This window comes from Vipera berus (genome assembly GCF_964194415.1).
Source record: "Vipera berus genome assembly, chromosome: 9".
Classification (NCBI taxonomy): Eukaryota; Metazoa; Chordata; class Lepidosauria; order Squamata; family Viperidae; genus Vipera; species Vipera berus.
This window is the reverse complement of record NC_138212.1, coordinates 2,163,025-2,185,058: the sequence shown is the minus strand read 5'-3', so window position 1 is coordinate 2,185,058 and position 22,034 is coordinate 2,163,025. Positions and strand designations below refer to the sequence as shown.

The following is a 22,034-nucleotide window of genomic DNA, read 5'->3' as shown; positions in this document are numbered from 1 at the left end:
CATCTCTGTGCCCAGGTGGTCGAAGGAGGATGTGGCAAGATACAGCAAATGGTAGCAAAAGCGGTAGCCTCTGTCCACACCCAACTATAAAGCACTTAACTTCTCAAATGCCTAACCCACCCCCACCCCGGATTTTTCTTAAACTGAACAGAATCCTTAAACTCTCGCTGGCTTCCACACTGCTCTTACACAGAAAGAACTGTTTTCCCCCCGTAGGCCTGGGCTCCATTTCTGAAGTTAGCCCCAAGCCCACAAACCCAGTATTTTCCTCCTGGTTGCTCTAATAAAGCGGAAAAGAGATAAATGACGATAATTTAGAATCACTTTGGTTTGCAGAGGAGGAAATACGTATGGCCTACACAGCAATCAAAAAATAAAATAAAATACCCTGATGAAAAAAGTCTGCCTCGGAATAAAATACGCTAGTTGGTCTCTTTCTGATTTCTGAGCATCAAACTCCACAAAGTTTCTGCTTGTAAATACAATTTGCTGATCAGAAAACGTGCAACCAGATTCCTCCTGATTTTTTTTTTTACTGTCTGCAATGAAACAGAAGAGAGTTTCCCATTACTTTTCCCTTTTCCGGCTGACCTTCCATCACCTTGTAAATTCATAACCGTAACCCTTAAAAGGAAAAGGGAAAAAAAGCACGGGGCTTGGCTTTTTGGAATAGCAGGTGAGATATATTATACATACAAAATAAAAAGCCCAAACAGGCCATGTCATATAATTAAAACAGGATTTAATCTTCGTTAAAGTCAATTTAGTCGGCCCCTACGATAATATGCTCTTCTGTTGCTAACTTGCATTATTCGGAAAACGCACCCCATTTCAAAAGGGGTTGGTTTTTTTTCTCACTTCGAAGCGCCCCTAAAGAATCAACAGGTGAGCCACAAAGGACAGGCGGACAGTGAGTGATTCAAAGGCACTTAAGGCTGCCGTCTTGATGTAACCCGGGCTCCAGGCTTAGGCCGCTGCAAAGCAGGAGTGTGTGACACACACACATATGCGCGCGCACACACACACACACCCCTTGCTTCGGGGCAGGCACAGGCTTCCATCTACAGTTTGGAATAGACCACATCCTTGGGGGTCTTCTTCTCCATCACGGCTTGGGCGGACTTGATGATGTCCTCGGTTTGAAGCATGCTCATATTCCAAGTAGCCTAAAGGAAAATCAGAATCCAAGGAAGAGTGAGAGAAAGTGATTTTTCTCTTTCTTGCCCCAGCATCTTCCAGGGAGAGGGACACAAATACAGCCTCTTCCCAACCCCCCTGATCTCCTGCCAAGGGGTGAAGAGCTGCTCGGTCCCCCAAGAACTGGAGCCAGGAAGCAAATGGGGTCAAACATATCCACTGGCGAGTTACTTACTCCATCCTCTGTTGGTTGCACGATCACTATTTTTTCCCCCTATCTTCCTGATTGGCTTAAGGTAAAGGTAAAGGTTCCCCCGCACATGTGTGCTAGTCGTTTCCAACTCTAGGGGCCGGTGCTCATCTCCGTTTCAAAGCCGAAGAGCCAGCGCTTGTCCGAGGACGTCTCCGTGGTCATGTGGCCGGCATGACTAGACGCCAAAGGCACACGGAACGCTGTTACCTTCCCACTGGAGTGGTCCCTATTTTTCTACTTGCATTTTCACGTGCTTTCGAACTGCTAGGTTGGCAGAAGCTGGGACAAGTAACAGGCGCTCACTCTGCTACGCGGCACTCGGGATTCGACCCGCCAAACTGCCGACCTTCTGATCGACAAGCTCAGCGTCCTAACCCAGTGAGCCACCGCGTCCCTCCTGATTGGCTTATAGAAGCTTTATTGTGCTGGGGGTTTTTTTCCTTCCTCTTACGAACTGGCTGTGAGGAAAGATGGCCGTATGCATTTTCCAAATAAAACAGGCCTTCCTGCCTGAGCGGGGGGGGGGGTGGACTAGAAGACCTCTGAGGTCCCTTCCAAGTCTGTTATTCTGTTCTCCGTTATCTGGCATCAACCCCGAGACCTCCCAACGTACAAACTGCAAGCTGCACGAATTAAGGAAACCCACCACTCACCATGTATTTCAAGCTTTCGGGCACTGAATGGTCTCTGGCGTAAATAAGGTTAATTTTCGTGCCCTGCACCGCGATTGGGCTCCTGCAGGCAATTTCGGTGGCCAAATCAAAGGCACCCTGCAGCATCGACTCGTGATCTTGGAAGACACGGCTGGGGAAAAGAAGCCGGAGCAATTGCTGAGGTTGTGGCAGCTTGTTCCAGCCCAAGAATGCAAGTCTTGGATTTGGGAGTTGAAAGGAATGACATTCTGACAAACTTTAAAGGCCCCAGGTAGGGAATGGCTGCGTTGGGCACCAGCCAAGCCTCCTATACTTTTTCGGCCCAAGGGAAGATGGAGAAAAACCCTTCCAGTCTTGCTCAACCTACTTTAGTTCAGCGTTTCTCAACCTCAGCAACTTTTAAGAGCTGTGGACATCAACTCCCAGAATCCCCCAGCCAGCAAAGCTGATGGGAGTAAGACACATCCCCTGGTTGGAGTTGTTTCAGAAGCAAACAGCCTTCACTCAACGTTGCCCAATCTTGAAAGCTAAGCCTGCTTAGTTCCCGGGTGAAAACAACAACAACACAAAACCAGCCAGGAAATCTTGTGGGACTAAATGCGAGACAATTGTGGGAGAATGCAAGGCAAGCCGTCCTGGGGATGCCTCCATGAAAACATCTGGATTGAGCTCAATGGGAGGAAGTCAGGATCTTTTGCAACCGGGCGGGAAGACTCAGATAATATTTGGGGTCTTCGTTTTTTTAAAAGATGGAGGCTAACCAATTTCATTCCATTTGAGAATACATTTTTCCAGTTTCCTGCCACAAGGAGATGTGAAATCAGGGGCTGGTTTTGACAAGGGTGCCCTCTGAGCGAAACCACAAAACCGAGAACCTTCCGCAGCCCCCAGCCTCGGCTTCAAGGGAGACCCACCTGACAAGGCCGCAGCGCTCCGCCTCCGGGGCCATGAGCTTTCTGGAAGTGAAAGCCAGTTCGTTCACTAGGCTGGAGAGAGGACATCAAGAGGGGGTTAAGAGGGACCCGAGTCGCAAGAGGGCAGGGTTTTTTTTGTGGGCACAAGGAACTGCGGGGGCCGACTGTTTGCCCATCCCCCAGATCAGGGGTCCCCAACCTTGACAACTTTTAAGACTTGTGGACTTCAGCTCCCAGAATTCCTCAGCCAGCCCACGTCTCAGAGGCAGCTCGTCTGACCAAGTGACGAGCTGGAGGTGCCCGGCTCCTTTAGACCGGAGAAAAATTCAAGCTGCCACTTTCAAAATTAAGGGAAGCCGCGGTTCCTTTCTGGCGAGAACAGGAAGGAGGCCGATCCAAAAGGAAGTGAAGCCCTCACCTCCGATTCCCAATGACCAGTGGCAAGCGCTGCAGTGTGCCAACGTCGGCTGCCAGTCCAATATCCACTTCCTGAAGAAAGGAGAGCAAGGAGAAGAGGAGTTCGGGCACCCAAAGGGCAATATGGGCGCTGGGATATCATGACACCCACCCTGGGCCTGAAATACTGGGATGCAATTTTGCAATGTCAGCCTAAAGGGAGAAATTGGCTGTTTTTTTTCCACTTGTACAAACCTGTATCTGGCAAGCCTACGGCCTGGAATAAACACACGTGCATTTGGGCACGTCTCTGTGTGTGTGTGTGTGTGTGTGTGTGTGTGTATGAGTGTGTGAAAAGAGCAGCGCGAGAGAGCAAGGAAGGGAATATATGTGTGCCTTGTTAGCGTCACTGGTGCTTCTTAAGTAGACACTTCTAGGGTAAAACTGTATCGCGGCAAACCCACCTTGACCTGGAACCAAGCATCCTGCGTGCAGTAGCGAATATCACAGGCCGTGATCAGATTCACACCTGCAAAGGGACAAGATCCACGGTCTATTTTCCACCTTTCTGTCCCAACTTTCTTCCACCACAACAGCCTAAAGTGGCCAAGCTCCTATCTCAGAGCCCACCCAGCCCAGTTTCAAGGAAGATCCTGCGTCAACTCTCCTCTGGCCACCCCCAGTAAGTCAGGTGTGGCAACAGCCCGGAAGAAGACTCAAGAGCCCATAGTGCTGCAGCATCAAAAGGGCCCGAGTTGCAGGGCTTTCGCCTTTTTGAAAACGGCTTTTAAACAGCCGAGATCCATGACTAGCATTCATTTCTTCCATGAGCAGGAAAAAAAAGCCTCTCAAAAACCAACAACATTGGTGCATCAGCCAGAAAAAAAAATCCTTTTCCTTCCAGAATTCCATTTTTACTCATGGGCTAGATGAGAGCAGATTTCCAGCCAGGCTGACACCAAAATCGTACAGCACTCCTAGTGTTGGCCTGGCTCCTCAGCAAAAAGATAATGAGATGCAGCTTTATAAATTAAGTAATGCAGTTCTAGCAGCATTTCTCAACCTTGGCAACTTTTAAGATAATGTGGACCTCCAACTCCCAGAATTTGAATCCACACATCTCAAAACTGCCAAGGTTAAGAAACGCTTGAGTTGTGCAGCCAGTTTAATCCGAAAGACTTGCACCTTTATGCAAAGCAACAGCATACTGTTTAGCTTCTGTAATTCAACAGGTACAGAATTTGGAGTTTTGCCATTTCCACAGCCCATTCGTGCAACCAGTTCCAGGAGCTGAAGGCACGTGAAGTTACAGGTTCAGACACGCGTGACTAATGGGGCTCACCTCCTCCGATGCAGCCCCCGTGAACGGCCACAATGATGGGCTTGGGACACTGAAAAGCAGAGATCCTGTTAAGTGGGTGGAAGTGCTTTCCTGGCACACCTGCCCAACCCCCAGTCCCTCAGCCCGGGCACCTTTTCCAGGACCGTGAAGGACTCTTGGTACTCTCGGATCTTCTTGCGGATGTTCCAGGACTTCCGAGCCACGTCATCACCTTGTGCCATCAGGAAAACGCTGCCCAGCTCCATGAGGTCAATGCCTGTAGGTCGTCAGGAATGGAGAATGGCAAGAGCAGCTCTGGCCCTCCAGCTCAGCCATTTAACACCCACCCAGTCACTCAAAGCCTGGCAGCCCTCAGCTAACTAAACCACAATGGGTTACTTTATTTAACTGTTAAATGCATACTGCAGCTCCTGAAAACAAGGTTGCAAACCCTGGGAGGTTTCTCCAAAAAAACCGTTGGGACCAAATTTTGCATCCCATTTTTCTTCTTATTGGTTCCCTGTCTGCAGCAGAAGCAAAATTGTGCCGGTATTAAAGTACTCATATTTCTCCTTAAAACTCAGGACTCCCTCCCCCACATTTACTCTCTAAACTTTGAAAGGCGTCTCTGCAAACCCGCCGGAAGCATGATTTGCAGTACAAGCTAAAGCAAAGGAGGCTTGGCGTGATTGCGTAAAGTTGTATAAACTGAATTCTGACAGCACTGAAAGTTTGATCTCAACTCCCATCTACGATCCCAAGAGGTGTATCCCAGATGGCTCCTTGCTAGATTTTCTTGATCCAGAGGGGAGGAGGATTCTCTCTCGGCCACGATCCCTCTGCCCTCCCTACCTGCAGTGAACATTTTCCCAGCGCCCGAGATCACCACTGCGTTGCATTCGGAGTCCTGGGCAATCTTGTTGAAGCATTCGACCATCTCCCTATAACAAGAGAAGACCACAGTGGAGACCCGATCTGCTAGGCAGCTGGCTTAAGATTTTTCACAAATACGGGTAGTCCTCGTCTCACGACCACAACTGAGCCCAAAGTTGATGTCGCTAAGTGAGGAATCTGCTAAGTGAGTTTTGCCCCATCTTACAATTTTTCTTGCCACATTTGTTAAGGGAATCACTGCAGCTGTTAAATTGGTAACGCCGTCACTAAGTGAATCTGGCTTCCCCCGTTGACTCTGCTTGTCAGAAAGTTGCCAAAGGGGGACCACGGGACCCCAAGGACACTGCAACCGTCATAAATATGAACCAGTGGCAAACATCCAAGTGTAAATCACGTGACCGTGGGGATGCTGCAACGGTCACAAGGGTGAAAAATGGCCGTAAGCCACTTTTTTCCAGTGCCCTTGTAACTTTGGTCACTAAACAAACTGCTGTAAGTTGAGGACTACCTGTACACTTGAAACAGTGTAGTGACCGAAGGCATTTTCCTGTGACGTGGAAGGCCCAGGACCAAAGGGCAGAGCAAGCCTGCCTTAGTCTGCCCCGATTAAGCCTCACAAAAAAGGAGCAACTCATTTTCGGTTTGGCTATCCAGAACTTGATAAGGATTGCAAGTTAAATGCTCAGCCAGCTGTCCCGAGGCATCTCCTGCCACGCATCCCCAGCCTCCTTCTGACCCGCGACTTCCATCACTAGCGGAAAAGGAATCTGGTTTCCTGTTTACCTCCAAAAGGCGATGTTCATGGCATTCCTTTTCTCAGGACGGTTGATCTCCACGTGCAGCACTTTCTCGCGGACCCGTTCCAACTTCAACGTCTCGTAGGTGGGCAAGGAATTGGGCTGCTGCTGTGGGGGCGACTGCTGTTGCTTCGACGCCATGACCCTGAAGCCACGACAGGAAGCAGGACAAACGGAGAGATCTGGGAGGAAAAAGGGGGCTGTTAGCAGCAGTGGGCAAAGGAAGTAACCACCTGTGCTCGAGGGCAAACTCGTTGCATGCAGGCAGAAAGGTGGGGGTCAGGCAGAGTGTTGGCTGCCCACTTAACAGCGTCATCGACTGCAGAAGTGGGGAAACCATGGCCCTTTTATGACTCGTGGACTTCAACTCCCAGAATTCCTGAGCCAGCCATGCTGAGGGGAAAGGGAGAGCTTTGCTGGGAGTTGAAGTCCACAAGTCAAAAAAAGGGCCATGGTTCCCCACCTCTGATCTAGTGGGACATCCGAAAGGCCTCTCCCAGGGATCCAGAGGGCTCAAACCCTATGTCCTTCAGGAAGCTCCAGTAGACTCAACTCTCTTCCCAGGCTCTGGGGCAGGATGACGGTTGAGCCTCGAATGGATAAGTGCTTCATTTATACCTTTGTCCCTGGGAGACTCGTGACTTCTTTTCCATTGGTTATTATTCACCAGTTGGGATCATCAGGACTTGGGCAACCTCTAAAACTCTTGTTTCTCAAGCTTAGCAACTTTAAGACGGCCGCCATCGTTGAGAAACACCGATTTAGAGGTTTGGCATCTTATAGCTGCCGAAGGTGAGAAGCAATGCTCTAATAATTGCATAACAAACCAATAAACTAACTCCCAGGTGAGTTGGAGGCCTGACTTATGTCACGGTCATACGAAGCCCCCTTCCTTCCCCTACGTCTTGGTTTTAGCCAGGCCCCTCTTCCCTCTGCTCAGCCACAGAAACTGCTTGGGAGATTTCAAGAATCCCAAAGTTTTGCCTTCTCTCAACAGGAGCGTGAGGGACCTCCATGCCTTCCTGCTCCTCAAGTCAGCCCTCCTTTTCCTTCCAGTAGCTAGATCTACCTCAAACGAGGGGAAACTGCATGGCTGTGGTCGAAACACCCCAAAGGGGAGGTGGGCCAGCTTCGTGCCTAAAAACCCAAGATTTCTTCAGCTGAACTCTCTGCACAAGAGATGGTTTTGCTCCCTTGCTGAGAACAAAATGGCTTTTCTCTACCAAGGACGAGATCTGGCCAAGGACGAGATCCAGGGCAGGGCAGGGCGGTCCTCACCGCTCCTGAGCCCACCCCCCTCGCATTCCCGGCCCCCCCTCCTGTTGACAGGCCCCAGAGGTCCAAAGGCTGCGCATTCCCGGGGAAAACATCCCGCTGGGCCTGTCCCAGTTTTGCAATCCCACCCCGCAGGCCAAGAGATTAGCAAAGCAGAGGGCTGCCAACTGACTGGGAGAAAGAAGGCTGCAGGCTGCATGCACCCAAGGCAAAAAAAAAACCCCACCAAGAGGGAGAGAGAGAAAGGCAGGTGGGAAGAAGAGGGCAGGCAGGCAGGGAAGCAAGATGGGGCGGCAGCAGCAGCTCCAGGCAACCTGCAAGTCAGAGGCGATGCAAACAGCAAGCAGAGGGCGAGTTCGGGGTGGGGGGGGGGGGCTCAAAGAGCCCTGCTGGGGATTTAGGGGGAGGGGGGGTGGGGCAAAAGCGAGCAAGCCAAGATGGTCTACATAAAAAGCAATGGACGGGGAGGGGGAGGGGGTGGACGGGGAGGGGGAGGGACCCCCCCACTGCCCCCCCTCCAAAAGCTGAAGGGCTGCGAGGCGGGGAGGGAGGCAGGGTCAATCTGCTTTCCCCCCCCACACTCCAACCTCTGGCAAGGTGTGCAGGGCCGCCTGCCTCGTCCCAAGCGGGGCCCTCCAGAGCAAGCCCGCTTCTCCCCAGCCGGCTGCGGATGATGGGCACTGAGGTCCGAGACCTTGGGAGGGCAGGGAGGGGTCAGCAAGAGAAGCCGGGGGCCACGGGGAGGCCGGGGCAGAAAGCGGAGGAAGGGGGCCGGGCGGGGGAGAGAGAGCCCACTCACGCCTCCGGAGCAGCCCCCCGAGGATCCCCGACGCCGCCGCCATGGCCCCCGCTCTCCTCCCGCAGCCCAGAGGGGAAACTGCGGACGTACCAGTGAGTGGCTGGGCTAGACGGGCTCCGCCCACCGCCTCTCCGGAGGGAGACGCAACTTCCGCTCTCCGCCTCTAGAGCCGGACAAGTAAGGCGCCGCCCTCGGCCGCCCTCTCCTGGCCGGAATGGGAAAGCCGGGATTGACGGGCCGGCCGCGGCGAGGGAACGTCCCGACGCGGACTTTGCCCAGCGTGGCTGCTGGCAAGGGGCCTGCTGGGAGTTGTAGTCCATCTCGAAAAAGCAGAAGGGCGCAGACCCCACCCCACCCCCCTTCTAACCTGATGAACCTCAGCCATTTTATTAAGGTGTATGGTCAACTCCCAGAATTCCCTAACCCCCAGAAGGCTGGTTGGGGAATTCTGGGAATTATTTTCCATCTATAAATGGCTAGTTCTAACCTAACCTAATACTGGAAAGCCAGCCTAAGGGACAGCAGTGCTGTGTCCCCAAGAGGAGGAAGATCCTGCTCTTTCCAGAGGTTTTATGCACAAATGTTTCAAGAAGTCAAGAACAGTAACCAGGGACACACAAAAAGACACTTCCCGTTTGGAATCACTTTTACCTTCCCCCCCCTCCACGTCAGTATTGACAGCTCTCATTTCCATTCATGCAATTGCAATTTCCAATTTTTAAAAAATGTTACTGTTGAAGGAAGCCAGTGTAGGATTTTTTTAAAAAAAAATTAAAGGTGGCAGAAATGGTTGACCTTAAATGCTTAGAAACCCAGGAAAGCTAAAAATAAGCATAAAGACTGTAGTAGTGTTGAACACTGCATGACATAGCGCAAAATAGACCTTAAGTTAAAATCTCCCTGCTCCCTTCTTTAAATTATAAAGCCACCCAGCGTACAAGAAAACAAGGGAAAAGAATAAAAGGTTTGCACAAAACAACTGGTTAAATGGTACCTCCCTTTTAAAATTTAGCCGTCTTTCATGGAAACAAGGTTGAGACACCCAGACCAACTTAATTCTGTTAAAAAAAAACACACACATACCTGCCTGCCCCCTTCTACAAAAACTTCCCGAGACGTTACCAGATCAGTTTTTACAACAATTTATTTTCCAAACAGCTTTATTAAATGTGCCAACTAGCACAGGCAGCACACATTTTATGAATGGGGGGAAAAACATGTCACACGTACGATCGTTTTAAAATTCGATATCGTAAGAATGCCACAGGCCTTTTTCTTCCCAGCTGACCTAGCTGCAGGCAGCATCTAATTAATCTTTTTTTTATTGTTTTAAAAAAAAGGGGGGGGGACACGGGAGCTTTGCCAAAAAAAAAAAAAAGATCACACACAAGAAAGTTAACGGAGCAGTCTTCTTGGTCAGGAACCAAAGAGCAATTAGGAAGCGTGCTGGGCGGTTGAGAAGCAGAGTTTCAGTGTGTAGGGGTATGGCCCATCTAGGAGAAAGCCAGACATAGTTTATGAGTCGCCTCAACTTTATTTACTCAAAAATAAAAAGTGCCATCAACAGCGAAAGAAAGAAAGAAAGAAAGAAAGAAAGAAAGAAAGAAAGAAAGAAAGAAAGAAAGAGAGAGAGAAAGAAAGAAAGAAAGAAAGAAAGAAAGAAAGAAAGAAAGAAAGAAAGAAAGAAAGAAAGAAAGAAAGAAAGAAAGAAAGAAAGAAAGAAAGAAAGAAAGAAAGAAAGAAAGAAAGAAAGAAAGAAAGAAAGAAAGAAAGAAGCATTTCCAACATCTCCCATTTTGGGCTAAAGTCAAGAAAACATCTTAAACAAATAAACCTCTCACTGCAATCAGATTTAAACAAAAAACACGTGAGACATTATTTGCACTTAGTGGCTGCAGGTAGTCCTCATCTTATGACCACAACTGAGCCCCAAATTTCAGCGCCTAAGCCAGACAATTGAGTTTTGCTCCATTTGACAACCATTTTTGCCACAGTGGTTACGTGAACCACTGCAGTGGTTAAAGTTAGTAACATGGTTGTGAAGTGGATTTGGGAGAGGAAGTCCACAGGTCTTAAAACTTACCCAGGTCGGACACTTCTGTTCCAAACACTGAGGCACAGTTCAGAATGTGCCAGGGGCTGCTTTTTCCCCCTTCCAAGCGGTTAATTTGGCCAGGTCTCCAATCTGTTGGGTGTTTTAAGACCTACTAGCTTACCTTTCCCACCAGTAGAATTGAACAGAGGAAGGGGGAAAGAGATTCCCAAATCCTCTTGGGGAATCGAAGCCCCCCGTTTCAGCATCTAAAAAAACGCGACAGGGGCTTACTTGGGTTTTTCATCTGATAATGGTTGAGGAAAGCCAGCGTCTCCAGCGCGTCCCCTTTGGTTTCCCACTCCAGCAGTCCCGACGAGCTCCGTTCACCTGCGGGCGTTTCAAGCAAGGTGTGGGTTAAGCTGGGGCAGGCCCACCTCCTCTGAACAGAGGCGGGCAAACCCTTAAGGGCTGGACTACAGTTCCGATCGCCCAGGTCCACTCTGCTGTCCTAGAACAGCGTGGCCCTCGGTCCCTTCTTTCCAAGCAGCAGCGTTCCCAAGACCGCTCTCTGCACAGGGCTACTTACTCTTTCCTGAAAACACCTTGACGGAAGCCGGTCTCTTCACCCCCAGCTCATCGCAAATCTGATGGGGGGAGAAAATGCCACGTATGTAACAGGATCGTTAAGCCACTACCCTGATCACGCCAATGCGTATTTTGGGAATCTCATCTTCACTCAAGTCCCGTTCCCAGGGGCTCTTGCAGACGCCACTGCCTTCCTATACAGTTTGCGGCCATCGCAGTGAGTTTGCAAAAAGAGCTCATTTAAATGTTTGGGCTGAGTAGAAAATGACTGAACAGGTCGCTATTGTTTTTGGTCCAATGTTTTTTAGAACACTTGTTGTCACTTCTGTCAAAAATGAGCATTAATCCGTTCTCCTCTTGTGAGGCCAAATAAAGACCAAGCTCACACCCAAGCTTAGGACCTAAGGGACTTGCCACCGAGAGGAACCAGCAAGGGGGCCGAACTGGGTCCATTGCAGCTGCTACTTATAGGCACACCAGAGCCTCTGCTAGCATCATATCCAGACGTACAAGCCCTTTTTTCCCCCTTTAGGATTACTGCTTCCTGCCTTTGGGAATGTAAGCTACATTTGGGAGTCAGATGCTATCTGGATCCATTAAAGTCATCATCGTGTCATACACGAAGGGCAGCAGGTTTTGATTCTTCCTAAACTCTCTCGGGGGGGGCGGGGCGGGGTGGTTAAGAAACACGGAATATAAATCAATAAACCAATGGCTGCATTATTTCCCCCCTACTATGGCCGAGCAGGCTGAAGCTACCCCCGGGTCAAACTCCTTACCTCGTAGAAGTTATCTTCCGTCACTTCCAGAGGTGCGTTAAAGAAATGGAGCACGTTGCTGGGATGCTGGATCCGGTTCTTGGCGGCTTGCTCCGGGGTCGAGAACCGATTGTTCCGGGAGCCGCTGAAATCTTTGTAGCTGCAGGAGCCGTCCTCAAGACCGTAGGACTGGCCAGGCATGATGGCCTGTTGCTTTGACACGCTGCGGACAAACCAAGACAAGCCGTTCAGCTTGTGCCCCCTTGGTTTTGACCCAGACTCCTCAGGAAGGTCTGGGGAACAATGCAGCCGAGACTCACCACACATTCAACTTCTGATCGAACATGAAGTTGTTGTTGAGGTGGGTGATGGCTCGGTCCACCGCGTAGCCGTCCGCCATCTCCACCATGGCTGCCCCAGGCTTGCTTTTCATGAACTTCACCTTAAAAACAAAAAAAGCATTTCTTGGTTCAAACCGCCAGAGAGGGCAAAAGCACAGCACTTTCAAAGGCGGCCAACCCCCACCCACCCGCCCACGGGTACAAGCCTGTCTCCGTTTTAAACCTCAACCAGCCTCTGCATACCCCCTCCCAATCGCTTGCAGGTGCTCCTCGACTTATAACCATCCATTGGTGTGAAGTCACAACAGCGCTGCAAGAAGCGCGCGTTTTTCACACGACCGTTGCAACATCCCCTGATCACTGTCGGGTGATCAAAATTCAGACCCTTGGCAACTGACTGGTATTTACGACAGTTGCAGTATTCCCGGGGTCATGTGATCCCCGTTTTACAACCTTCTGACAGGCAAAGTCAATAGGGAAGCTAGATTCGCTTCACAGCGGCGTTACTAACTCAACAACTGCAGTGATTCCTCTGACAACCATAGCAGGGAAGGTGGTAAAAAAATGGGGCAAAACCCACTGGACGCTTGTCTTGCTTAGCAGCTAAAATTTTGGGCTCCGTTGTGGTCCTAATTCGAGGACTACCTGGAGTCTTCAGGCAATAGTCTCAAGCCCGGCTTGCCTTTTTCCTGGCTAGTACTCACAAGCCCACACCAGCCTGCCTGCTGTTTTTAACTCAAACCTGTTTCCAAAGAAGTGACGGCTCCAGACTAAGCCGTGCCGGGCCCACCAGCTCTGCCACCCCCGGATCCGCCCTCTCCCTCGGCAGCTCACCTTCTCCACATTTCCATAGAGGCAGAAGACGTTGAAAACACGGTCGCAGTTCATCTTAGACTGGTCCAGGCCGTAGACCATCAACACGGGGCTGTCGGCGTGGGGGCCGTACTCCGGAGGCGGCGGCGGAGGCGGCGGGTGCCCGTACTGAGGCCCGTAGCGGCTGGGTCCTCGGTGACGGCCTCCCACAGGCGGGCCCATCCGCCTCCCTTCGTAATGAGGAGGAGGAGGGCCGTAGCCTTCGTCGTGGTAGTGGCCATGGTAGCCGCCGTGAGGCCCTCCTGGAGGAGGAAGCAAAACGTCAACCGATGCCAGGGCAAAGCTGGAGGAGGGCCGGGGATGCTGCCCCACGGACCAGGCCTCACCGTATTCAGCAGGATGGTCCCCGAGGAGAGGCGGCTGCCTCTGGCGCTTGTTCAGATTCCCGCCCGGCTCCCCTGTCAAAAGGAGACGAACATCAGAGACTTCACCCAAACAGTTCAATCGGCTTGCTTTCTGGGGCAGACCTCCATGTGGGGAGACCTCGAGTTAGGCCACAAGGCCGGCCTGCGGCACTCTCCATATTACAACCTCCAGTATCCTCGCAACATCTCTCTTTTCCACCATGGGAGAAAAGGGGGCTAGGGAGGGTGTTAAAAACAGCACCTGCTCTTCAGCGGCACAGTGCACCCCCATGTCTCCTCCCCGCCCACCCTGGCTGTCCCTTCTGTAGTTCAGTGAATGCTGGAAGGGGCCATTTGGGACAGATCCTGACACTGCCTCAAACGTAAAAGCTCCGGTGCATCTTCCGGGCTTTTATTTAAGCAGCTGACGAACTAGAACTCTGTTGGATATCAAAGCGTTAAGTCTCAACAATCTATCTGGCCATCCCGAGTCTGTTCACTTTCCTCCTGAAATGTAACCTTGTGGCAGGGAAGGGTTTTTATTATTTAAAAAAATAATAGTAATAAAGCAAAAGGATCAACAGAAGCCAATTTCACCACCAGTTCAAACATTAGGGCAGCGGGGGGGGGGGGGGAAAGACGAAACAAAACTCTTGGCAGCCCACTCCCCACCTCTAGCAGAGCTAAAAGGATTAAAACAAGACCAAGTAGAAGATGGCAAAGCAAAGCAAAAGTAGCAACTGTCCAGTTTAAACGCAAATCGAAATACAAGACAGAAGAATTTATAAGCAAGTCATACAATTCTCGTTTGTTTTTTTTTAAAAAAAAAAAGTAAAAAAGAGTTTCGCAGTTTATTTCAATAGTCATTACAAAGATTGAAAAAGGCTACTTACAGCAGGAGTTTACAGTACAATGTCCCTTGTCACATATATATTCTGCATTTCTCTTACCATTGGACGCTTCAACAGTGTAAGCACAGTTCTGAAAGATGGCGTCCCATCAAACATACACTGCGACCCTGCGTTACATGGTTTCAGAGTCAAATTCACGTCAAAAGGCACCAAACTGACACAATTAAATGTTTTTTAAAAAAAAATTAAATGAAAAAGGGCTCACAGATTTTGTTTTTTTGTTTTTTGTCTTCGGATGGTATCAAGGAAAAAAAAAGGGACATAACCAAGGTGTAGTGAGTGTCCCTTCCGTGTTGCATCTCCCGATTTTTATTTTTTTTTGGTCATGTGCTGTTAAATCAGGTTTTGGTGCTTCTGGCTGTGTAGGTCTCCCATGTGCGTGTCTCTCTCCTCTGTTAGTGGAGTGTGCCTTGGATCTCAAGTGCCCCTGAGGCGGACAAGACCCCCCCAGTCTCTAGGGAACTGGGGGCTCTCGGGGACTTGGGGTTTTGTGCCTGTCTCCACTTGGCGCTGATAAAATGTCGGCAGCCGAGGACTGCAAGGAAAGAGTAATGAGAGGCCCTCCCAAACCAAACCAAGTTGATGTGGAGAGCATCTTATATCTTGAAGGGTCTCGGGGATCTACTCCGTTCTCCGTTAAGACCGTTGGCGCGCTCTGTCTGAGACCCCTGTGGTGTTTTCCTATTTTCTGTGTTCCCTTCTTGGGTTCAAAGTTTGTTTGTTTTTTGTTTTGTTTTGTAAGCATGTCGTGGCCTGGTGAGTCAGTCTCTCTCTGTCTCTCTCTTTCTCTGTCTCCCTCTGTGCTTGTAGATGTCTCTCGGGTCGCGGTGTTGTGTCCTTGATGTGAGGAAATGAACTCAAATCTGTTGCCTTTCAGGTGCGCTTAAGATGCTGCGTGTTTTCTCCAGGCAGAGCTAGTGCAAAGTTGAGCTTGCTTTTTTTTTCCTACACTGTGTAGTGTTAGAGAGTGTCTAGCAGAAGGCAGATCACAGGCAATTCAGAGCTTCCACGGCAGCTGCGCACGGGTCCCCCAGGGCCATGTGGGAAATCTGTTCAGAGCTGGGGAAAGGCCAGATCTATCGCACCTCCTCGGTGCCCAGCCTGAGGGAGGGCAGGGAGCCGGGAGGCAGCTTCTGAACTCCCCAGCCCTGCCAACTTAAGCCACTGCCCATCTGCACAGCGCCTAGGTATGTACCTTGGAGGAGAAAGTGAGTCATGTTCATGTCAAGTCATGTAATGCCATTGCTTGCTTCGCCGTGAGGGCGGGGTCAAAAGTGACCTCTGCCAGAGCCCCCACCCCCTGCACCCCACCCCCACCCCCCCGCCATCCAACAGCCTCCCCAGGCTTGTTTGGTCCGTGGAGCCAACCAACTCAACTGCCCGGCCTCCTGTAAAAGCCCAGCCTGTTTTAAGCTGAGGTCGTGCTCGGAGGGGCGACGCTGCCCACCTCGCAAAGAGAATGTGCCGCTTTCTGCACGGTGCAGCAAGGCAGGCCGGCCAAGGCAGGGCTTCCCACTAGCTTTAGACTGAGGTGACGCAGATGGTGACACCCCCCCACTCTCAGTCCCTCTCAAGGAAATGGCACCAGAAACCCCTTCGGCCCCCAAGGTGTATGCCACCCTCCCAAGTCCCAGAGTCTGCATGCACGTTTCCTTGAACACAAGAGAAGCGCCTTTCCCCTCTGCCCACCCTCCACCCATGGAACGGCAGAAATTGAACATATGCCCCCAGACCCACAAAGGAGGTGGCTAGGTCAGCACCGGGGCCAGAGGCTGAGTACGGCTCGAGACTTCCAAACAAGAGGGGAACAGCCGTCTCCCGACCCTCCAGGAGTTAAAGCTCCCTAGCGTTCATTCTGGGATGCCCCAGAATCTGAGCCCAGCCTCCTTTCCGACTCCCCTCCCTGCTACTACATCGCCACCTTCCTAGTAGCCCACACACGGGCTGGTGACGCAACACCGAGGGGGAAGCGTACCTGACCAGACGCAATCAGGGAGATGAAGCCACCCCAATTCCCTTATGGCTATTCTCAACACACACAACCCTCACCCTCACCCCCAACTGCATCTCGAGAAGCCTCCTGTGGCTGGAGCCAAGAAGCTGTTGCCCTGCCCTCTAGGCTTCCCAAATCGGGCCCCGTGTTGGACAGCAGGCAAATGGCATTACATCACACAATTCAGCTGGAGGAAGTGTGCTCTTCAAGAGGATAACAAAGGGTCTGTGTGTAGCTTGAGAGCAGGCGATCAAGGTTACCTTGCCCGCTGAGGTTAGGGTTGGTGTAGTCCCAGGTGTCCTGGTCATTCTTGAAGACGTTCAAGCGAGTGGGCTAAAAACAAAGCACAAATGTTCACAACTAAGCTGGGGGGGGGGGGGGGGGATTCAAGAGATGGAGCTCAAGAAAGGGAGCCGCAAAGTGATGCTCTGTGGTCATGCTGGCCGCTGAGCTGTCACAAGAGTGTGACCTAACTGGCTTATAACCATTAAGTAGTACTTATCTGTTCCGCTGTAGCCTGTAATAGATGACTATTAGCACAACTGTTTATTATAAAAGCAGGCGCATTTTTTTGCTACCTGCTCAGGCTTGACCGGCTTCCTATTAAGAATGCCGGACCTGTAAATTTTGTGTGTGTGTGTGCGTGTGTGTGTGAAATTTAACATCAAACATCTGGCTGCCAAGGGCCATGTTAAGCGTCCTTATTCCTGGCAGCCACTGCAAGTGTTACTTTAACCTAGAGGTAATCCTCAACTTATGACTGGCTGCTTAGTGACCCTTCAAAGTCCTGATGGATTCCCCCAAAGCTACTTACAATCTGATTCTGAGGTTCCAACAGCTGCCCCCACCCCATAATCCTGTGTGCATTTTGGACCCCCGACAACCCGGCCTGCGTTCACAAGCCCTAATTCTGTGGCCGTAATTCACATTTTTGCCAGAAACCTTTCCCTCCTGGTTTCCCACAAAAACCAGCCCGAGTATGTTAAGGACTGCTGCATTAAAGATCCTAGAATCAGGTTGGTTGCAGAATAATCCACTGGACAACCATCAAGACTTACAAGCGTAATTGGCCAGCTTAATTATGCCCATAAGTCAAGGACTACCTGTATTTTACAAAACCGGGTAGGAATCCCTGCCATTTCCCCAATTTTTCCAACTTATGATGCCTTTCCCTCTTCGCCAGGTGTCTTACTGCAAAGTAACAACCACACCTGCACCATTTCGTGTTTGCAAATCCCATCTGATTCAGAAAACGAGTGGTGCCCTCCTGGATAACGCAGGAGCCAGTCCCCTCTTCTGCCACCCCCACCGCTCACCTTGGCATATTCAATCTTCAGAGTGCAGCAGCCAGAGTAAATGTCAGCCCCATTCAACGAAGCTTTTGCTCTCTGAGCGCTTTGCACAGAATCAAATGTTTGCAGAATTAAGGAAACCTTTAACTGGATGCTTCCTAGTCAACTTTCTTTAAGCGGCTAGCCTTGCTTGTTTACCCAGCAGCGTTAACTCGTAACACACCTTTACTCACAGCTTGACAACACAGACGATGGGAGGGAGGGAGGGAGAGAGAATGCTTGGGATGTATTGGGAGCCTTGGAGGGAGATGAGGAATTTATGCCAGTCCTTTGCAACCTGAGAACGTCCGGAGGAGACGCCAAGGCCGTGGGACAGGGACCTTCTGAAGGTGCAGCGTGTTTTCAAAAAACAAAACAAACACGCTGGATTGGTAGACAATGGACAAGGCGTGGCCCAAATGGGGAAAAGGGGAAGTTAATTATGCTGTTTTTCGTGCAAAAACCTCAGAGCTAGCTTCTTCTATGCCCGTATGGATCTATCAGTAAAGTTAAAACTCTCGGTAAACAATGTCCCAGGAGTTTTTTCTTTTGCTGCATAGGCCAACGGGATGGTTGATACTAGCCAAAAAAGTGATGCATCTCCTCCAACCCACTTGAAAGACGGTTCTGCTTCACTCTTCTCAGCTATCAGACAAGAAAAGAAAGGAAAGGATATTCCACCATAGCTTGGACCCCATTTTTTCTAAAGATGACAATGCGCTGAACCGGACCACACGGGTTGCAGATGGTATACAAGACATCCTGCAAGAGAAAGACCATAAAAGTCAACAAGATCTCACAAGATCTCTGCCTACCAGAGACGTCAACACTCCATTTGTTGAAACAAGGAGACAGACCCACATACCATTCAGACATCATCTTAACCCTCAGTCTGCTCTCCCTGACTGGGTCCAAAAGCAGGCTTGGAGGCCCAATGAAAGCCAGGACTGCCACGTCCTACATTTGGGTCCCCCACAAAAAGCAGCCTCATAACGCACCGTCGTAATGGAGTAGATGGGGTTCAGAATGGTGAAGAGCAAGACGTTATTTACTCCTCGAGAATCATCTGAGTCACCGGGCCGCGAGATCTTCTGGCTGGTAGAATAGTTGACGAAGGCCGGATGCCCAGCTATGTAGATCTGATTGTCCGCTGCGTAATTCACAGCATTGCACGCTCCTAGTATGTCCTCAAACTCTACTAGAGCCTGCCTCTTTTTGGGCATCACCACCACATAGCTGGGGGAAAGAGAGAGAGAGAAAAGAACTCGGTCACTGAACATGCACCATCTGTCATGCTATCCCTCCCCCTGGGCGTTCTGGCTGCCCATCCCTCACCTGATTGGGCCAAATTCTTGCAAGGCCTCCACCAGATCAGCTTCCACCACACCATCAATCAGACCCCTGATGTGGACCACAGGAGAAGCAGCCGGCTTGTGAGGATCATCATAGTTCTCCTGCGAGAGAAGAGGAGGTCATTTAACATCCCCCCCTTGTAAAATTCTAGGGCAAAAGAGGAGGCTCTTGCACAAAGAAGCGTTTCTGGGAGAGTGCATACTGGAACAGCTGAAGCAACGCTATGTAGCTCAAAAGGATTTATTTAGGCAGAGGATACATAACTTAGCAGTTAAAATGGAATTCCGTCATCAGAGGTAGTTAAGTTACTGCTTTATATTTTTTTTAGTGGGACTAAGAAAATTAAGAAGGAAAAAAGTCATCCTTGATAACTACAGCCTACTTTATATATTGATGGGAAGCAACAGAAGTGGCTGTTGGCGGGATCCAGCACACCTCCTCTGGTCCCAGCTTCCGTGAAAAGAGTTACATTTTTTTGGCCAATTCACACTCAAAGCCCCTTCCTTGCTCTAGGCCAGGGGTTGCCAACCAGGGGTGCGAGACCATATTCCAGGGGGTGCAAGAGCTTGGGTTTTCAAAATTACAGCGTATATGCATAATTTGTTGCTGTTATTTCAAACTATTGTAAGGGGTGCGAGGTATAAAAAAAGGTTGGGAGTCACTGCTCTAAGCAAATGCTTCCTGTTCCAAGAGAGAAATATATCCCACATACCCTTTGACCATTCTAGTAAATTTAAACCCACCGTCTACATAAATAAATCCGGTAATTTATTAAATTTATACGCAGCCCATCTCATTATCCAAAGCAACTCATACTTCAGTTAACTACCCGCCCAGCAAATCGCTACAAAAACCTCTGCAAAATGCATAGACCCAAACTGAAAGCACTCCAATGCCTTTAAGCCCGACTTGAGGAAAGAGCCTCCAGCCACAGGTCCACTCTTAAAACAGGACGAAATTACTCTGCCTGCAGAACTTGTACAGCGGATGCAACCGGATGCTGCAGGATGAGCCTACCCTGGTCCCGATCACCACCTTCCTTCCACAGGCCCTGGCTTTGAGCAGCAGCAGCAGCAGTGTGCAACAAATCCTAATTAAGCACGCAAACAAGCCACTCTTTCCAAACCTAAAGAGCTTTTCTCACAGGCACACCTGCCTTTTAATTCACATTTGCAGCGGGGAGGGGGGGGATGTGCAAGTGATGGTTTGGGGGGGGAGGGGGGGGTCTGAGCCTGGGAGGCGGCTTTGGTGGATCCCTAAGGCTCTGCTAGTCAAGGCCAAGCCTTCCTTAAGGGCTTTCCAGTCCTGACTTGAACCCGGGGCGAACCCAAGTCTTGCCCCTCTTTCAAAGGGCTGCTCAACTGGGGTCGTGTGAAGGCTGGCTCAGGAATTCTGGGAATTGTAGTCCCCCCCCCAGGTGGTCAAGGGGTCCTAGCGGCCCAGCGGTGTTAAGGCATCACCTCAAGGCGTGCGCTAAGCAGGCAGCCCCTCCTCCCTGCTAGGAGGGTGGACTGCTCCCGTCGAGGGAAGCTCTACTTGCATGCTAGGGCAGCCGCCCTTTCCCCCTTGGGAGGCCCGGCTTTTCAGCGCTCAGGGGCCTGCTTGGGATGGAGGGGGCGCCCCTCCTCTCGCCCCTCCCGCCCAGGCGGCCGCAAAGGAGGCGGGATGCTCACGGTAGACTGCGCCTGCCCCCGGAGGCTCCACGCGGCGAGACTACAGCTCCCCTCTTTCCTAGCCGCCACGCACCCCGTGGAACCGCCAACCTTCCCCTCCCCCTCCGCTGGCTATGAGGGGTGATGGGAGTTGTAGTCCAGCGTTTTCAAGGCCTGCCTTCCTTCGCCCAGCGGCCACTCTCACCCCGCCGCCGCCGGCCGCTCCCCCCGGCCCGTGATCCGCGTTCTCCGTTTTCTGGCGCTTCGGGGCGCGCCCGCCTTCGGGGCCGCCCCCGTAGTAACGGCCGGAGCCGCCGCCGCCTCCTCCTCCTCCGCCTCCTCCGCCAGCCATCTTCACCATGTCCCCTCCGCGTCCCGAGCCGCCGCCACCTTCGCCGCTCTGCGAGCCTCGCCACCTCCGCCGCGACATGGCGCCCACACTACCCCAGCCCACCCTCGCTCCCACCTCAGGCCCGCCTCTATTGGGCTGGCCCGCCGTCGCTCAAGGCTGGCGGGGCTCTCATTGGGTCGAGGCGGTGCCTTACCTACCCTTGTCCCGCCCTCCGCCGCCATAGGGTCGACGTCTCCCGCCTGCCGATATGATTCGTTCTCGCATCAGTTTATCAAAGGTCCTGGCCTTCTCCGTTGGCCAGCAGGAACATCCGTCCCCTCTTCCTACAAACTCATTGGATCAAGGCGACGTCTCTCGGCGCGGCATCCCGCCCCACCACATTGCTCCTCGTGAACTTCCCTCCTTCTTCTTCATAAAACCGTCGGGTCTCCTGAAAAGCCACGGTTTGACCCTGAAATCCCATTGGCTCAAGGAAGGGTCAATCTCAGCCGTTCGAAACCGGATTGCGCCAAATCTCAAACGGGCGCCCTGATTGGGTCCTATAAGGATACCCCGTTTGCTCCAAGGAGTTAAATTTATTGGCAGATTTTGTGCCCATCACTCTGCTTTCTGGAAACCCATTGGGCCGGCAACCCTCGATCTTTATTTTAATTGGTAGACGTGACTTCAGTCCCAACCCTGCCCCTCTTCATCTTATGAACCAATAAGATTTCAGTTGCAGAAAAGAAACGGGGGGGGGAGATTTTCCAACGGTCGTCTTGATCGCTCAACCAAGAGAAGCCCCGCCCTCCCTCCTTTAACGTCGAGACGGTGGAGAAGCAAAGGCTGATGGGAAAGGCCTGGTTCTGAGCCAAGGCTGCCCGGGGATTGGTCAAAGGACCTCTCGGCCGCAAAGCATCATGGGAGTGTCTTGAACTTTGGCCAAGAAGAGGCCTGCAAGGCATGCTGGCTAAGAGATGGTTTATTGCAGGGGTCTTCAAACTTGGCCCTTTTATGACTTGTGGACTTCAACTCCCAGAATTCCTCAGCCAGACACGCTGGCTGAGGAATTCTGGGAGTTGAAGTCC

General features: G+C 51.1%; 2 protein-coding genes across 3 annotated transcripts; both read right to left on the bottom strand.

Moving 5' to 3' along the window:
* Nucleotides 1-722: 722 nt before the first annotated feature.
* ECH1 (enoyl-CoA hydratase 1) lies at nt 723-8,539 on the bottom strand. The gene is made up of 10 exons (XM_081335019.1): nt 8,440-8,539; nt 6,352-6,547; nt 5,527-5,615; nt 4,827-4,951; nt 4,696-4,744; nt 3,818-3,882; nt 3,376-3,446; nt 2,958-3,029; nt 2,044-2,194; nt 723-1,166 (listed from the first exon to the last, which is right to left on the bottom strand). Exons 1-10 carry the CDS (start codon nt 8,480-8,482, stop codon nt 1,062-1,064), a joined length of 966 nt encoding a protein of 321 aa, XP_081191145.1. The 5' UTR covers nt 8,483-8,539; the 3' UTR covers nt 723-1,061.
* Nucleotides 8,540-9,565: 1,026 nt separating this feature from the next.
* HNRNPL (heterogeneous nuclear ribonucleoprotein L) lies at nt 9,566-21,056 on the bottom strand. 2 transcript variants are annotated; one of them, XM_081334833.1, is made up of 13 exons: nt 20,821-21,056; nt 18,946-19,064; nt 18,609-18,846; nt 18,287-18,372; nt 17,596-17,692; nt 16,540-16,612; nt 13,358-13,429; nt 12,993-13,273; nt 12,138-12,259; nt 11,839-12,040; nt 11,061-11,118; nt 10,766-10,861; nt 9,566-9,932 (listed from the first exon to the last, which is right to left on the bottom strand). In XM_081334833.1, exons 1-13 carry the CDS (start codon nt 21,043-21,045, stop codon nt 9,874-9,876), a joined length of 1,728 nt encoding a protein of 575 aa, XP_081190959.1. In that variant the 5' UTR covers nt 21,046-21,056; the 3' UTR covers nt 9,566-9,873. The 2 variants fall into 2 exon arrangements, with proteins under 2 accessions (XP_081190959.1, XP_081190958.1); XM_081334832.1 differs by having other exon boundaries at nt 12,993-13,429.
* Between the last annotated feature and the right edge of the window lie 978 nt (nt 21,057-22,034).

Coding starts and splice junctions, on each gene's coding strand:
- ECH1 (XM_081335019.1), bottom strand. CDS start 8,482: ATGGCGGCGGCGTCGGGGATCCTCGGGGGGCTGCTCCGGAGGC. Junction 3,883..4,695: donor CGGGGGCTGCATCGGAGGAG/GTGAGCCCCATT, acceptor GTCCCTTTGCAG/GTGTGAATCTGATCACGGCC. Junction 3,447..3,817: donor ATGCTTGGTTCCAGGTCAAG/GTGGGTTTGCCG, acceptor TCCTTTCTTCAG/GAAGTGGATATTGGACTGGC.
- HNRNPL (XM_081334832.1), bottom strand. CDS start 21,045: ATGTCGCGGCGGAGGTGGCGAGGCTCGCAGAGCGGCGAAGGTGGCGGC. Junction 18,847..18,945: donor CAAGAATTTGGCCCAATCAG/GTGAGGGATGGG, acceptor TCTTTCCCCCAG/CTATGTGGTGGTGATGCCCA. Junction 9,933..10,765: donor TTATCAGATGAAAAACCCAA/GTAAGCCCCTGT, acceptor GCTTTCTCCTAG/ATGGGCCATACCCCTACACA.